Genomic DNA, 18,721 nt, shown 5'->3' with positions numbered 1-18,721 from the left:
CATACAAAAAATATGGAGAAAAACTGTTCCAGGTTAAACCCCCCCAAAGGACGAGGGGGCACTCCCTCCGTCTGGAGAAAAAAAAGTTTAGTCTCAAGGGGCGACACGCCTTCTTTACCGTGAGGACTGTGAATTTATGGAACGGTCTACCTCAGGAACTGGTCACAGCAGGAACAATCAACAGCTTTAAAACAGGATTAGATACATTCCTGGAACAAAATAAGATTAATGCTTATGAAGAAATATAAAATCTCATCCCTTCCCCAATATCGCACCACACCCCTACCCCTTAATTCCCTGGTTGAACTTGATGGACATATGTCTTTTTTCGACCGTACTAACTATGTAACTATGTAACTATGTAACTATGTGGGGGAACTATACTGGACCTAATGTGGAGAACTATACTGCACCTAATGTGGGGGAACTGTACTGCACCTAATGTGGGGAACTGTACTACAGCTAATGTGGAGGAACTACACCGAACCTAATGTGGGTGAACTATGCTGCACCTAATGTGGGGAACTATACTACACCTAATGAGGGGGAAACTATACTGCACCTAATGTGGGGAAACTATACTGCATCTAATGTGGGGGAACTGTCGGGGGGGGGGGGAGACATAATGAAGTGCTCTGTCTTCCAGGCAGCCTTAATCTGGCCCTGGCATTTTGGCAACCTGGTGGTAATAGCAGGAGCCATAGCACAGTCCAGTGTGGGTTTAAAGGAGTACTCTGGTGCAGAGTATTCCTGCTCCGTCCTGCCGATTCCTGCTAATTCTCCTGTGCATGACCCAGACTGTTGACACTGAACCTGTTTCTAACCACAGATTCATCCTGCTGCTACTAAAACATCTTCATCTCTGTTACATGTACACCTTGTGGCTGCTTAACCCTCACTGGGATGAAACTACTGCGGCTGACTAGCACCACCTATTTGAGCTGATCTCTGGTGCAGAGTATTCCTGCTCCGTTCTGCCCGGGCTGCAAAATAAATGTAAATAAACCATCACTCACCTCCCTGGGTTCGCGCGGAGCGCCACTACAGCTGGTCAGTCCTCCGGTCCATCCTCTTCATACTTCCGTGTGAACAAAGCGTCACATGGCGCTCAGCCTATCGCCGGCCGCCGCAATGTTCTGCCTCGGCCGGCGATAGGCTGAGCACCATGTGACGCTTCGTTCACACGGAAGTATGAAGAGGATGGACCAGAGGACCGATCAGCTGTAGTGGCGCTCCGCAGGAACCCAGGGAGGTGAGTGGTGGTTTATTTTCATTTATTTTGCAGCCCGGGCAGAACGGAGCAGGAATACTCTGCACCAGAGTACTCCTTTAAGAGTCTGTAGTGGAGATCAGATCAAATAGGTGGTGCTAGTCAGCAGCAGTAGTTTCATCCCAGTGAGGGTTAAGCAGCCACAAGGTGTACATGTAGCAGAGATGAAGATGTTTTAGTAGCAGCAGGATGAATCTGTGGTTAGAAACAGGTTCAGTGTCAACAGTCTGGGTCATGCACAGGAGAATCAGCTAAGTACACAAAGGTCAAGCAGAGGCAATGTCAGGTAAACAAGCACAGGTATATACAGAATAGCAGATCAGGAACACACACATTTACTATGGAAAACCCACAATATTGTTCAGGCAGAGGTGTTCGGGTTGTTCAGGCAGAGGTAATTGTGGTCAGGGTGTCATGAGGGCAGATGTTATTAACCCATGGGCAGATGGCATAAACCCCTTGTATTCATGATGCCAGGGCGTGGTTTAACCCCTGCACCACCCGAAAGTATGCCGCTGGATCCTGGGCTAGCCACTGGGCAAAAAATTACTCTGACACAAAGTTACGGAACAACGGCAGCTTTACTGGGGTAGACAGATGGAATAGGCTTGACAGCCCAGTTAGTTCCAAGAAGGTGACCAGTGACTTCAAAGACTCTAGGGCTCTCTAGGACTTATAGTGGATTTGGACAATTTGCTGCAGGCCCACGCTGACTGTATACAGACCAATTTTAACTGACTTGACTAGACTGACTTCAACCTGTATGTAGCTTACCAGGTTTTGAACTTAACCTTTGGGGCACTGGATTAGTGGAAGTGTGGCTGCGTGGTAGGCCTTGGGCCTCCTCAGGACACCAGACACTCTCTCAGGACTTGACCTCATTGTAACTCAGCTAAGCAGGAAAGAGACTGAGCTAGCTCCACCCAGGGTTTATATGGGGGAGACTCTGGAGGGGTCCCATAGGTCACCCTGTAGGTCATATGGTCACTGGTACCTTCCTTGGATACAATGCAAAGCAACATTACTTTACATTAGCTAACATAGGTGTTTAACATTAGACATGGAACATAGGTACGGGGGGGGGGGGGGCAGAGGTCACTGAATGGAGTCTGCCTGAAAGGGCAGCAAGGGTACAGGGGTGAAATTCCTGTACTGGGCATCCATATGATGCCTAGCAGAAATAGGTGGAGGACAGAGTAGAGAAGTGAGTACTGGCTCTTTAAAGTTTAGCCAATGCATGCATGTGGCCCTTAGAGGGCAGACCAGGAACTTGGAGGAGGTAGCGGGAGAGGCCAAGGGAGGAAGCCTGAAGTAGACGGTAGGGAGGTGAAGCAGAGAACACATCACAGAGGCCGTAAGTGCCTGGTGGTGAGACTGGTGGGTTACAACCATTGGTATTACATGCACTAAACAGAAAGTAAATAGATGCAAGAACTAAATAACATGGATAATATACATTACCTAAAATTAACATGTGCATCATTGGATTCTTTTTATGATAATTTTATTATACTGTACATTATTATCGTCTAAAGCAAAATCATATTTCCCTTGGATGGAAACAATCAAAATGTAAAAAAATAAAATAAAAACAGTACTTTATGTACTTTATTTCATGCAGATATAAATGTGCTTCATATTCTTACTATTCTAGCAGATTCCTTTTATATAGTTTCAAAGAACCAAATAAAATAATGCTAATGGTTGAACACCAATATTGTTCTACAGACAGCTGAATAAATATTAAAAGCAAACACTAATTATTGATAAAAAGGGATTGATGCCTGCGCTGAAGCATAAAATCAACAAAAGACAGGCCAGTGCAGCACATCTATATTGCAACATATACAATTTGTTATAGCATGTTTAGTAATGAAAGTACTAAAGCTATAAATTAGACCAACCATGTCAATCACATACATATAAAATTTCATAACAATTTGAATAAAAAATGATCTCTCTCCTGTGTTGGTGAAGAGAGTAAACCGTCGAAGGGATCTACAAAAAATATCTAGATGTACACACATGTATCTGTTTTAAATGCACAATTGTCTCATGATTGAACATATTGGACAATTAAAATATTAATGAACAGAATATATAAAATAAAGTTTCAGGGATTCATAAATAAGATTTAATGGGGTTGTACAGAATGGTATTAAATTTAAGCTCTGTCGAAGTAGAAGGAGCTACACTTTAAAGGGGTATTCCAGGAAAAAAACTTTTTATATATATATATATATATATATATATATATATATATATATATATCAATTGGCTCCAGAAAGTTAAACAGATTTGTAAATTACTTCTATTAAAACATCTTAATCCTTTCAATGATTATCAGCTGCTGAAGTTGAGTTGTTGTTTTCTGTCTGGCAACAGTGCTCTCTGCTGACATCTCTGCTTGTCTCGGGAACTGCAGTAGAAGAGGTTTGCTATGGGGATTTGCTTCGAAACTGGACGGTTCATGAGACACTTGTCATCAGACAGCACTTAGACAGAAAAGAACAACTCAACTTCAGCAGCTCATAAGTACTGAAAGGATTAAGATTTTTTTTATTGAAGTAATTTACAAATGTGTTTAACTTTCTGGAGCCAGTTGATATATATAAAAAAAGTTTTTTTTCCTGGATAACCCCTTTAAAAACACATACAAGCTGTGGACAGGTATGCCTCTATATATGGAATAAGAAATCCTTAACCCATTAATTGTGCACACCAGTCACTGATCATTTTGTTTACTAGCAGAATATGATGACATGATGTCCATGTGACACCATAGGATCACTATGGCCAACAACCAGTGTATAATGTGACAACAGTATGGAAAGAGTATTGCATAGACATAACTCTAATACCTGGTAGGATGACAGAAAATCACATGGATGTAAAATCCAGGCATACATCTAGTAAACCAGAGGGAATACAGATTGGATATTGACCACAATGGGAACATTAATAAAGTAAGTGCACTGCTCAAAAAAAAAAAATAATTAAGGGAACACTTAAAGAACACAATGTAACTTCAAGTCAATCACACTTCTGTAAAATCACACTGTCCACTCAGGAAGCAACACTGATTGACAATCAATTTCACATACTGTTGTGCAAATGGAACAGACAACAGGTGGAAATTATAGGCAATTAGCAAGACACCCCCAATAATGGAGTGGTGTTTCTGGTGGTGACCACCGACCACTTCTCAGTTCCTATGCTTCCTGGCTGATGTTTTGGTCACTTTTGAATGCTGGTGGTGCTTTCACCATAGTGGTAGCATGAGATGGAGTCTACAACCCATACAAGTGGCTCAGGTATTGAAGCTCATCCAGGAACTCACATCAATGAGAGCTGTGGCAATAAGGTTTGCTGTGTCTGTCAGCATAGTGTGCAGAGCATGAAGGCACTACCAGGAGAAAGGCCAGTACATCAAGAGACGTGGAGGAGGCCGTAGGAGGGAAATAACCCAGCAGCAGGACTGCTACTTCTGCCTTTGTGCAAGGAGGAGCAGGAGGAACACTGCCAGAGCCCTGAAAAATGACCTCCAGCAGGCCACACATGTGCATGTGTCCATTCAAACGGTCAGAAACAGTCTCCATGTGGGTGGCATGAGGGCCTGACGTCAACAGGTGGGGGCTGTGCAGGATGTTTTAAATTTGCCAGAGAACACCAAGATTGGCAAATTCGCCACTGGCGCCCTGTGCTCTTCCCAGATGAAAGCAGGTTCACACTAAGCACTAGTGTTGCTCACGAATATTCGCAATTCGAATATTATTCGCGAATATCGCATATTCGCGAATTCGCGAATTTCGCGAATATAGCACTATATATTCGTAATTACGAATATTCGTTTTTTTTTTCATTTTTTTCTTCACAGTACACATCACAGTGATCACCCCTCTCTGCTTCCAGCTTGTGTGGTGTAAAGAAGGCTGTATTACTACTGTGTGAGACTGGCGTGCAGAAATTCGCATATGCGAAAATTAGCATATGCGAATTTTCGCGTATGTTAATTTTGTATATGCTAATATTCACATATGTTGATTTTCGCATACGCGAATTTTCGCATATGCGAAAATAAAACGAGAATATAACGAATATGCGAATATTCGCGAATATATGACGAATATTCGTCCATATATTTGCGAATATTCGCGAATTCGAATATGGCCTATGCCGCTCAACACTACTAAGCACACGAGAGAAGTGACAGAGTCTGGAGATGCTGTGGGAAACGTTGTGCTGCCTGCAACATCCTCCAGCATGACCGGTTAGGCGGTGAGTCAGTAATGGCTTGTGGCAATTTCTTTTTGGGGGGGGGGGGGCGCACAGCCCTCCATGTGCTTGCCAGAGGTAGCCTGACTGCCATTAGGTACCAAGATGAGATCCTCAGACCCCTTGTGAGACCATATGCTGGTGCGGTTGGCCCTGGGTTCCTCCTAATGCAAGACAATGCTAGACCTCATGTGGCTGGAGTGTGTCAGCAGTTCCTGCAAGAGGAAGGCATTGATGCTATGGACTGGCCCACTTGTTCCCCAGACCTAAATCTGATTGAGCACATCTGGGAAATCATGTCTCGCTTCTTCCACCAATGCCACGTTGCACCAAAGACTATCCAGGAGTTGGCAGATCAGCTCATCAGGAGCATGCCCAGGTGTTGTAGGGAGGTCATACGGGCACGTGGAGGCCACACACACTACTGAGCCTCATTTTGACTTGTTTTAAGGACATTACATCAAACTTGGATCAGCTTGTAGTGTAGTTTTCCACTTTGATTTTGAGTGTGACTCCACATCCAGACCTCCATGGGTTGATAAATTTGATTTCCATTGATAATTTTTGTGTGATTTTGTTGTCAGCACATTCAACTATGTAAAGACGAAAGTATTTCATACAATTAGTTCATTCATTCAGATCTAGGATGTGTTATCTTAGTGTTCCTTTTATTTTTTTGAGCAGTGTATATTACAGTTTGTTTTGCACCATGAAAAGTGCAGAGTTTTTTCTTGTGCACTTTTATGCTTAAAAATCCAGATTAAAGAAAATCTGCAGCAAAAAACTACGTATCGCCTATCCATAGGATAAGGGATCAGATCGCGGGGGGTCCGACCGCTGGAACCCCCCGCAATCTCCCAAACGGGGCCCCGCATTGCCACTCTATGTGAGAGAGGTCAACAGTACGCCCCCTCCATGCACCCATCCCACAGAGTTCTATGGAAGAGGCAGGAAGGCACGAACGCTGCCTCCCCGCCTCTCCCATGGAACTACATGGAGAGGTGTGTCGGCAGCAACGTCACGCTGCGGCTGGCATGCCTCCTTTAAAGGAAAGTCGTGCAGAGCTTTGGCCCTGTGCAGGAGATCGCGGGGGGTCCCAGCATTCGGACCCCCCCTCCTGCAATTAGACACTTATCTCCTATCCTGTGGATAGGGGCTACGTTTTTTTTTGCTTCAGATGTCCTATATGAATAACAATATTCATATTGGTGTCTAAAATTGTTTAAATAAAAGGTACACTATGGGGGAGATTTATCAAAATCTGTTCAGAGGAAAAGTTGCTGAGTTGCCCATAGCAACTAATCAGATCGCTTCTTTCATTTTTGAAAAGGCCTTTGCTAAATGATAGAAGCAATCTGATTGTTTTGATAAATCTCCCCCTATTTAGTGTTTGTAAACTTTGGCTAAACTTATTCACCACTTTTAAAATACCACTCTCTTATCCAGGCTGCCATTTCGTGTGACAGATTTTCAGGCCACCATACATTATACAAAGTGACTATTTTCTTTAAAGAGGTACTTCGGAGGAAAACATTTTTTCAAATCAATTTGTGCAAGAAAGTTAAACAGATTTGAAAATTACTTCTGTTTAAAAATATTAATCCTTCCAGTACTTATCAGCTGCTGCATGCTCCACAGGAAGTTGTGTAGTTCTTTCCAGCCAGACCACAGTGCTCTCTGCTGCCACTTCTGTCCATGTCAGGAACTGTTAAGAGCAGAAGTTTGTTATAGGGATTTGCTCCTGCTCTAGACAGTTCCTGACATGGACAGAGGTGTCAGCAGAGAGCACTTTGGTCAGACTGGAAAGAACTACTCAACTTCCTCTGTAGCATACAGCAACTGATAAGTACTGGAAGGATTAAGACTTTTAAATAGAAGTAATTTACAAATCTGTTTAATTTTCTGGCATCAGTCGATTTTAAAACATTTGTTTTCCAGCATAGTACCCCTTTAAGATAACAATCCTCCCCCATAGAAAACCAATTTTCTAAGAAACTTTATTTGGTCTTCTCAAAGAGACTTCACTGTATATATACATTTCCAGACTTTGTATGAAAAAAAAATAAAAAAAAAATAAACGGGAATTTAGAATAAAAAAAAAAAACAGAGTTCCTGAAAATAGCTGGCAAGACCATGTTCTCTTCTGTTATATTACTGGTATAGATTGTAGATTAGATTCTTTGCAACTGGCTAAATTTATCATGTGTCACTTACCTGAAAGATCACACATCCGTTCTGCAGTAGCCCAAAGTCCTGCACACTCATCTTCAGACATTTTGCATCTCTCTTTCAGGTTAAGACAGTTTACAGCTTTTGATCTTGGCAAATTTAAAAGGATTAACCAGAGAGCTAAAACACAAAAATGACAATTGATAAATACAGATATGGACCAATCAGTCTTAAACAAACTGAAGTGGATAACATTTATCCCTTAACAATGGCACCAGTCTAGATGGTATGTACTGTATAAGGCAACAGTGAAGTCAGTTCTTGAAAGTGATGTGCAGGAAATAGAAAAAAATGGACAAGTGTAAGAATCTGAGCAACTTTTCCAAGAGCCAAATTGTAATGGATGACTAGGTAAATGCATCTCCAAAATGGCAAAGCTTCTAGATTATTCTTAGTCAGCAGAGGTTCATACTTTTCAAATTCTGTCCAAGGAGGAACGATCAGGGAATTGGTGACAGGGTCCTCATTGCCCAATGCTCATTGCAGTGCATGATGAGAAAAAGTTATTCTGTGTGGTACTTGCATACCCACGACATTTTGTGTGCCCGGTGTAAGCAAAAATAAAAATCTCTAAAAGCAATGATAAATCTCCAATAATATCTTTATACCCAAAAGTGATATTCTTTTGGGTGCACAGTAATTTTAATGGTAAAATAAATGGTGTTATTGCAAAACAATTGTTCAGATTGAAAAAATTATCTTAAAAGGCGATAAGGAAAAAAACAAATAAAAAAATGAACATTGACACAATAAGGTCAAAATAGGCTGTGTTCTTAAAGGGAATCTGTCATCAGTGTCACCTACAGTACTACTCCCAGCATGGAACAGACTGTTCCATGATGGGAGCTGTAGTACCTGTACTAATAGACAGATCGCCCCGGGTGTCACTCCTGACAGCTGATGCGATTGTCCTTTCTATTGCAGAGATGGAGTGGCTTTCTCCTACGCTCGCATCACTGCACTGTACTCCTGACACCCGCTGCGATTATCCTATCTATTTGAGAGATGCGAGGGCAGGAGAAAGCCACTTGCATCTATATATTATACAGGACAATTGCAGGGATGTCGCTAATAAAGAAATTCCTTATTTCAAATCGAGTCGAAGTCCGTATTCAGTTCTAATCAAATTTTCCATGAAATTTGGAGTGAATTTGACTTCGTCCGATTCGATTCGGTCATCTCTACTAAGAATATTATTCAAAGTTAAGTTTTACGTAACGCATATCCTCAAAACTTCCTTGTGCACACTAACACATTTACAAAAGAGACCGTTTTCTTCTGCCTACCAGCCTCAGCTGCTACCATGTCACTCACCTGATGCCACATATTTGATGCCAAGTTCTCCTTTTTTTTTTTACCCACCTTCATCACCGGGTACTGGTATTGCCACCCACCGCCCCACTCTGTCACCGGGTCACTTTCAGGACTCCTGCTGCTGCTGATGCCAGCTCCAGGCTGTCTCATTCTGCCACCATATGTTCTCTGCATGCTGATGCCAGCTCCAGGCTGTCTCATACTGCCACCATAGGTTCTCCTCATGCTGCTGCCAGCTTCAGGCTGTCTCATACTGCCACCATATGTTCCCCTAATGCTGATGCCAGCTCCAGCCTGTGTCATTCAGCCACTATGTTGTTTCCTCTTGCTGCCGCCAACTTCAGGCTGTGTCATTCTGCTAGATTATGGTCTTTTCATACTTCTGCCACCCCCAGGCTGTGTCACTGTGCCACCATGTGGTCTTTTCATACTACTGCCACAATAAATAAAACTTTTTAGGTTCCTCTACAGTATTTGAAATCTTCAATTTAAATATTAAAAATGATCTTTAATTTTTTCAATTAAGAGGCCTTATGGTTCGTCAGGCTGTTGCCACCTCCAGGCTGGGTCATTCAGCCACTATATGGTCTCCTCTTGGTGCCTCCACCCTCATGCTGTGTCATTCGGCCACTGTATGGTCTCCTCTTGCTGACGCCAACTCCACACTGTCTCATTCAGCCACTATATGGTCTCCTCTTGCTGACGCCGACTCCACAGTGTCTTATTCAGCCACTATATGGTCTCCTCTTTATGACGCCAATTCCAGGCTGTATCATTCAGCCACTATATGGTCTCCTCTTGCTGCCACCAACTCCATGCTGTGTCATTCTGCCAGATCATGGTCTCTGCATGCTTCATGGTCTCTGCATGGACTCCAGGCTGTGTCATTTAGCCACTATATGGTCTAGCCATGCTTCTGCCACCTCCAGGATGTGTTATTCAGCAACTATATGGTCTCTTCATGCTGCCGCCACCTCCACGCTGTGTCATTCAGCTACTATATGGTCTCATGCTGCCGCCACCTCTGCACTGTGTCATTCAGCCACTATATGGTCTCCTCATGCTGCCAACACCTCCACGTTGTGTCATTCAGCCACTATATGGTCTCCTCATACTGATGCCACCTCCAGGCTCTGTCATTGTGCCATTCTGCGACAGTGATTCTAATAGCAACACCTATAATCTACATGTCATACTGAATAACAGTACTATTTCACTAACACAGCACACTCCCTATGCGTGTTACAGCAAGGTAAAGTGTTCTACACCCCTAGGGAGGCTCTCTGTAGCCCAGAAATAGCCATTTTGAATAGCGATTCACCTTGAATAAATTCGGACCGGACCAAATTTTTTCGGAAAATTTGGTAAATTGGCCAAATTCAATTTTTCAATTTGCTCATCTCTACTTATAATGAAACTTATCTGCCCCGATCCGTTATCCTGTTTGTCTGTTATCCTGTTTAATCGAGCGGCAGACTTGGTATATGGCAGGAGCACGCTTGTGTCACTGCTGCTTCTTTGCTAGGCCCTGCTGCGGGCAGGCTTGAGAAAGGGGGGATTAAAGAAGATAGTGGAGGAACAAGACCATAATTTGAGGGTAGGTAAGTAACGTTATCATCAGTGTCACCCCCACTACCAGCCTGTACCGACTGATACACTGGTGCCCTGATGAGAGATTCCTTTTAATGGGTTAATATTCTCCTGTGATCACTATACTACCACATACCTATACACAAGCAGAGCTCTGCTACTTTGATGACATCTAGAAAATGTAACTGTCTTGTTCTAGAATCCTACATAACCTTTTGTGATTGCAGATTTCTCAATGTCCACATGCAAATACACTGCTCAAAAAAATAAAGGGAACACTTAAACAACACAATGTAACTCCAAGTCAATCACACTTCTGTGAAATTACACTGTCCACTCAGGAAGCAACACTGATTGATAATCTTTTTTACATGCTGTTATGCAAATGGAACAGACAACAGGTGGATATTATAGGCAATTAGCAAGACACTCCCAAAAAAGGAGTGGTTCTGCAGGTGAAGCACTACCTGAGCCCTGCAAAATGACCTCCAGCAGGCCACAAATGTGCATGTGTCCACTCAAACGGTCAGAATCAGACTCCATGAGGGTGGTACGAGGGCCCGATGTCCACAGGTGGGGGTTGTGCTTACAGCCCAACACTGTGCACGACGTTTGGCATTTGCCAGAGAACACCAAGATTGGCAAATTCGCCACTGGCGCCCTGTGCTCTTCACAGATGAAAGCAGGTTCACACTGAGCACATGTGACAGATGCGACAGAGTCTGGAGACGTCGTGGAGAACGTTCTGCTGCCTGCAACATCCTGCAGCATGACCAGTTTGGCGGTGGGTCAGTAATGGTGTTGGGTGGCATTTCTTTGGGGGGGCCGCACAGCCCTCCATGTGCTTACCAGAGGTAGCCTGACTGCCATTAGGTACCGAGATGAGATCCTCAGACCCCTTGTAAGACCATATGCTGGTGCAGTTAGCCCTGGGTTCCTCCTAATACAAGACAATGCTAGACCTCACGTGGCTGAAGTGTGTCAGCAGTTCCTACAATAGGAAGTCATTGATGCTATAGACTGGCCCACCTGTTCCCCAGACCTGAATCTGATTGAGCACATCTGGGACATCATGTCTCACTCCAGCCACCAACACCACATTGAATCACAGACTGTCCAGGAGTTGGCGGATGCTTTAGTCCAGGTCTGGGAGCTCATCCCTGAGGAGACCATCCACCACCTCATCAGGAGCATGCCCAGGCATTGTAGGGAGGTCATACGGGCACATGGAGGCCACACACATTACTGATCCTCATTTTGACTTGTTTCAAGGACATTACATCAAAGTTGGATCAGCCTGTAGTGTGGTTTTCCACTTTGACTGTGGTTTTCCACTTTGAGTGTGACTCCATATCCAGACCTCCATGGGTTGATAAATTTGATTTCCATTGATAATTTTTGTGTGATTTTGTTGTCCGCACATTCAACTATGTAAAGACGAAAGTATTTCACAAGATTAATTCATTCATTCAGATCTAGGATTATCTTGTTAGCTGTATTATCTTAGTGTTCCCTTTCATTTTTTGAGCAATGTAGTTTACAGACAAGCTCCTGAGTGTAATTTAAAATATGGGTTAGTGTATTGAAAAGTGTCTGTACCTATAGACAATAAACAGTCCGCAGTTGCCACCATAGGTCCTTTTTTAACAGATCTAGTGGGGGAAGTCAGTGGCTCGTCTATTGAGGAATGTCACGATGCCGGCTGGCAGGAGGTGGATCCTCTGTGCCAGAGAGGGATAGCGAGGACCGTGCTAGTGGACCGGTTCTAAGACACTACAGGTTTTCACCAGAGCCCGCCGCAAAGCGGGATGGTCTTGCTGCGGCGGTAGTGACCAGGTCGTATCCACTAGCAACGGCTCACCTCTCTGGCTGCTGAAGATACAGAAGATAGGCGAGGTACAAGGGAGTAAGCAGTAGCAAGGTCGGACGTAGCAGAAGGTCGGGGGCAGGCGGCAAGGTTCGTAGTCAAGGGAGATAGCAAAGGTACTGGTACACAGGATATAAACACACAAAGAACGCTTTCACTGGCACTAAGGCAACAAGATCCGGCAAGGGAGTGCAAGGGAGGAGACTAGATATAGCCAGGGAACAGGTGGGAACCAATTAAGCTAATTGGGCCAGGCACCAATCATTGGTGCACTGGCCCTTTAAGTCTCAGGGAGCTCGCGCGCGCGCGCCCTAGAGAGCGGAGCCGCGCGCGCCAGCACATGACTGCAGGAGACGGGAACGGGTAAGTGACCTGGGATGCGATTCGCGAGCGGGCGCGTCCCGCTGTGCGAATCGCATCCCCAACGGCCATGGCAGAGCAGCGCTCCCGGTCAGCGCTGACCGGGGAGCTGCAGGGAGAAAGACGCCGTGAGCGCTCCGGGGAGGAGCGGGGACCCGGAGCGCTAGGCGTAACAGTACCCCCCCCCTTAGGTCTCCCCTTCTCTTTATCGGGTAACTGCCTCCCCTGGGATGAGGACACCGGGAAAGGATGGAGGGATTCCTCAACGGCAGGCAGAACCGCAGGAGTAGGAATGGGGAGAGAGGGCAGAGGGCGAGACCTGGCACGGGGCAGTGTGACACCAGGACGAGGGCCATGAGGGGACACAGAAGCTTGCCTGATGGAACTGGGAGGGGGGGAAGGGCATTTCCTGTGGCAGGCAGAGTCCTTAATGACCTTAGGGGGACCGGATACAGAAGGAGCCACAGAGTTACGGCAAGGGTTACTGGGAACCGGTTTTAGACAGTTCTTGGAACAAGAGGACCCCCAACTCTTGATCTCCCCAGTGGACCAATCCAGGGTTGGGGAATGAAGTTGAAGCCAGGGAAGTCCGAGGAGAATCTCCGAGGTGCAATTGGGGAGGACCAAAAGTTCAATCCTCTCGTGATGAGATCCGATGCTCATAAGAAGGGGCTCCGTGCGGAAACGTATGGTACAGTCCAACCTGGCTCCGTTGACCGCGGAAATGCGGAGTGGCTTGACAAGACGGGTCACCGGAATACGGAATTTATTCACAAAGGAGTCCCGAATAAAATTCCCAGAAGCTCCAGAGTCCAGGCAGGCCACGGCTGAGAGGGGAGAGCTGGCTGAAGTGGAAATCCGAACAGGTACCGTGAGACGTGGAGAAGCCGACTTGGCATCAAGAGACGCCACACCCACGAGAGCTGAGTGTGAGCGTGCGTTTCCCAGACGTGGAGGACGGATTGGGCAATCCACCAGAAAATGTTCAGTACTGGCACAGTACAAACAAAGATTCTCTTCCTTACGGCGATTCCTCTCTTCCAGGGTCAGGCGAGACCGATCCACTTGCATGGCCTCCTCGGCGGGAGGCCTAGGCGCAGATTGCAGTGGAGACTGTGGGAGAGGTGGCCAGAGATCTAAGTCTTTTTCCTGGCGGAGCTCTTGATGCCTCTCAGAAAAACGCATGTCAATGCGAGTGGCTAGATGAATGAGTTCATGCAGGCTAGCAGGAGTCTCTCGTGCGGCCAGAACATCTTTAATGTTGCTGGATAGGCCTTTTTTAAAGGTCGCGCAGAGAGCCTCATTATTCCAGGAAAGTTCAGAAGCAAGAGTACGGAATTGTACGGCATACTCGCCAACGGAGGAATTACCCTGGACCAGGTTCAGCAGGGCAGTCTCAGCAGAAGAGGCTCGGGCAGGTTCCTCAAAGACACTTCGAATTTCCGAGAAGAAGGAGTGAACAGAGGCAGTGACGGGGTCATTGCGGTCCCAGAGCGGTGTGGCCCATGACAGGGCTTTTCCAGACAGAAGGCTGACTACGAAAGCCACCTTAGACCTTTCAGTAGGAAACAGGTCCGACATCATCTCCAAGTGCAGAGAACATTGCGAAAGGAAGCCACGGCAAAACTTAGAGTCCCCATTAAATTTGTCCGGCAAAGACAGGCGGAGGCTAGGAGTGGCCACTCGCTGCGGAAGGGGTGCAGGAGCTGGCGGAGGAGATGATTGCTGATGAAGTTGCGACTGAAGTTGGTGCACAATGGTGGACATTTCTGACATCTGGTGGGTTAGATGGGCGATCTGTCGGGCTTGCTGGGCGACCACCGTGGTGATATCAGAGGCAACTGGCAGGGGAACCTCAGCGGGATCCATGGCCGGATCTACTGTCACGATGCCGGCTGGCAGGAGGTGGATCCTCTGTGCCAGAGAGGGATAGCGAGGACCGTGCTAGTGGACCGGTTCTAAGACACTACAGGTTTTCACCAGAGCCCGCCGCAAAGCGGGATGGTCTTGCTGCGGCGGTAGTGACCAGGTCGTATCCACTAGCAACGGCTCACCTCTCTGGCTGCTGAAGATACAGAAGATAGGCGAGGTACAAGGGAGTAAGCAGTAGCAAGGTCGGACGTAGCAGAAGGTCGGGGGCAGGCGGCAAGGTTCGTAGTCAAGGGAGATAGCAAAGGTACTGGTACACAGGATATAAACACACAAAGAACGCTTTCACTGGCACTAAGGCAACAAGATCCGGCAAGGGAGTGCAAGGGAGGAGACTAGATATAGCCAGGGAACAGGTGGGAACCAATTAAGCTAATTGGGCCAGGCACCAATCATTGGTGCACTGGCCCTTTAAGTCTCAGGGAGCTCGCGCGCGCGTGCCCTAGAGAGCGGAGCCGCGCGCGCCAGCACATGACTGCAGGAGACGGGAACGGGTAAGTGACCTGGGATGCGATTCGCGAGCGGGCGCGTCCCGCTGTGCGAATCGCATCCCCAACGGCCATGGCAGAGCAGCGCTCCCGGTCAGCGCTGACCGGGGAGCTGCAGGGAGAAAGACGCCGTGAGCGCTCCGGGGAGGAGCGGGGACCCGGAGCGCTAGGCGTAACAAGGAAATAGTTGCAGCAACCACTATTGTGCATGAGACCTAAGACTTGTTTAAAGATCTGTCATCAGATTTTAACATACATCACTCGTAGCAACACGTTATGTATGATAAAATCTTCTTCCTCGGCATCCCTGGGAGACATTCCTGTCAGCAGGGATGGGGAAGATATATATGTAAATTGCACTGATTATGAATAAACACAAATGTATTAAAAAAATTGGTCTTCTTGAAAAATAAGGAGACGTTTAGTAATGTATGCAATATGTTCTTTATGATATACTTTTAGTGAATACCTAATAAAGTAAGAATTTTAAGTTCTTGCAAGATATACAGTATATGTAAAAATCACCTAGTCCTGTCCTCTCCAGCTGTAATCATGCTTAACTTCAACATACCTAACTACAACATGAGAGAACCAATCCTGATCACTCTCTAATACAGTGATAACAATATTAAATAGCTGTACCTCCCATAAACACCACTCCAAAGTGAAAAAAACAATGTTGCATAAAGTGCTAAGTACAAAAAAAACTGTAGACACACAATACTAAGTAATTATATAGAACCAGTATTGGTATAAAGCTAGACAACCAGTAGGATTGATGATATGCATATAGTAATAATAAATACCGATCCAGATATTGGAGGAAAACAGCAAGCAGAAAAATAGTAAGTACAGAGTATACTGGAGCCCCATGCGTTCCATTGCAGTGCAACTTCCTCAGGGGTGTTTTCACAGGTTTTTTTTTGCACTTAGCACTTTATGCAACATTGGTGTTTTCACATTGTAGTTTTAGTGTTCAGGATTGGTCCTCTCATGTTGTAGTTAGGCTCCTTGGTGTGTCTTTTTCTGTTTTAAGATGTAATGTCCCTTTAGTAAAGTGCGGTAAAAAAGTATTTAGTCAGCTACCAATTGTGCAAGCTCTCCTCTTAAAAAGATGAGAGAGGTCTGTAATTTTCATCATAGGTATACCTCAACTATGAGAGACATAATGAGAAAAAAAAAATCCATAAAATCACATTGTCTGATTTTTAAAGAATTTATTTGGAAATTATGGTGGAAAATAAGTATTTGGTCAATAATTTTTTTATATACCCTTTGTTGGCAATGACAGAGGTCAAATGTTTTCTGTAAGTCTTCACAAGGCTTTCACACACTGTTGGTGGCATTTTGGCCCATTCCTCCATGCAGATCTCCTCTAGAACAGTGATGTTTTGGGGCAGTCGCTGGGCAACACAGACTTTCAACTCCCTCCAAAGGTTTTCTATGGGGTTGAGATCCAGGACCTTGAAATGCTTCTTACGAAGCCATTCCTTTGTTGCCCGGGTGGTGTGTTTGGTGTCATTGTCATGCTGAAAGACCCAGCCACATTTCATCTTCAATGCCCTTGCTGGTGGATGGAGGTTTTCACTCAAAATCTCACGATACATAGCCCCATTCATTCTTTCCTTTACACTGATCAGTCGTCCTGGTCCCTTTGCAGAAACCATTCCCAAAGCATGATGTTTCCAGCCCCATGCTTCACAGTAGGTATGATGTTCTTAGGACGCAACTCAGCATTCTTTCTCCTCCAAACACGACGAGTTGAGTTTTTACCAAAACGTTCTACTTTGGTTTCATCTGACCACATGACATTCTCCCAATACTCTAATGGATCATCCAAATGCTCTCCAGCAAACTTCAGATGGGCCCGGACATGTACTGGCTTAAGCTGGGGGACATGTCTGGCACTGCATGATTTGAGTCCCTGGCGGCGTAGTGTGTTACTGATGGTGGCCTTTGTTACTTTGGTCCCAGCTCTCTGCAGGTCATTCACTAGGTCCCCCCCCCCCCCCCGTGTAGTTATGGGATGTTTGCTCACCGTTCTTGTAATCATTTTGTCACCACGGGATGAGATCTTTTGTGGAGCCCCAGATAGAGGGAGATTATCGATACTCTTGTATGTCTTCCATTTTCTAATAATTGCTCCCACAGTTTATTTCTTCACACCAAGCTGCTTGCCTATTGCAGATTCAGTCTTCCCAGCCTGGTGCAGGTCTCCGATTTTGTTTCTGGTGTCCTTTGACAGCTCTTTGTCTTGGTCATAGTGCAGTTTGGAGTGTGACTGTTTGAGGTTGTGGACAGGTGTCTTTTATACTGATAACAAGATCAAGCAGGTGACATTAATACAGGTAACAGAGTGGAGGACAGAGGAGACTCTTAAAGAAGAAGTTACAGGTCTGTGAGAGCCAGAAATCTTGCTTGTTTATAGGTGACCAAATACTTATTTTCTACCATAATTAGCAAATAAATTATTTAAAAACCTTACAATGTGATTTTATGGATTTTTTTTCTCATTATGTCTCTCATAGTTGAGGTATACCTATGATGAAAATCACAGGCCTCTCTCATCCTTTTAAGTGGGAGAACTTTCACAATTGGTGGCTGACTGAATACATTTCTCAAAAAAATAAAGGGAACACTAAGATAACACATCCTAGATCTGAATGAATGAACTAATCATATGAAATACTTTCGTCTTTACATAGTTGAATGTGCTGACAAAAACATCACACAAAAATTATCAATGGAAATCCGGATCATGGAGGTCTGGATATGGAGTCACACTCAAAATCAAAATGGAAAACTACACTGCAGGCTGATACAACTTTGATGTAATGTCCTTTAAACAAGTCAAAATGAGGCTCAGGAGTGTGTGTGGCCTCCACGTGCCAGGAGGCAGATGGTCTCCTGAGGGATGCACTGCCAGACCTGGACTAAAGCATCCGCCAACTCCAGGACAGTCTGTGGTGCAACGTGGCATTGGTGGCTGGAGTGAGATATGATGTCCCAGAGGTGCTCAATCAGATTCAGGGCAGGCCATTCCATAGCATCAATGCCTTCCACTTGCAGGAACTGCTGACAAACCCCAGTCCCATAAAGTCTAGCATTGTCTTGCATTAGGAGGAACCCAAGGCCAACCGCACAATTATATGATCTCACAGGGGTCTGAGGATCTCATCTCGGTACCAAATGGCAGTCAGGCTACCTCTGGCAAGCACATGGAGGGCTGTGCAGCCCCCCCCCCCCCCCAAAGAAATGCCACCCCACACCATTACTGATTCACCGACAATCCGGTCATGCTAGAGGATGTTGCAGGCACTCGAACGTTCTCCACGACGTCTCCAGACTCTGTCACATCTGTTACATGTGCTCAGTGTGAACCTGCATTCATCGGTGAAG

The 18,721-nt window shown here is 45.3% G+C and overlaps 1 protein-coding gene across 1 annotated transcript in view; it reads right to left on the bottom strand.

The window, feature by feature from the left end:
• The window catches only part of GFRAL (GDNF family receptor alpha like), a 133,452-nt gene that overhangs the window by 76,950 nt on the left and 37,781 nt on the right, over positions 1–18,721 (bottom strand). Inside the window, exon 2 of the mRNA XM_056565748.1 lies at positions 7,760–7,894. Coding sequence (XP_056421723.1) covers positions 7,760–7,894 — 135 coding nt within the window. The remainder of the gene's footprint in view (positions 1–7,759; positions 7,895–18,721) is intronic.

The sequence above is a fragment of the Hyla sarda genome, chromosome 3 (genome assembly GCF_029499605.1).
Source record: "Hyla sarda isolate aHylSar1 chromosome 3, aHylSar1.hap1, whole genome shotgun sequence".
In the NCBI taxonomy this organism is placed as follows: domain Eukaryota; kingdom Metazoa; phylum Chordata; class Amphibia; order Anura; family Hylidae; genus Hyla; species Hyla sarda.
The sequence above is the reverse complement of the archived record's forward strand: the minus strand, read 5'-3'. Positions and strand labels throughout refer to the sequence as shown.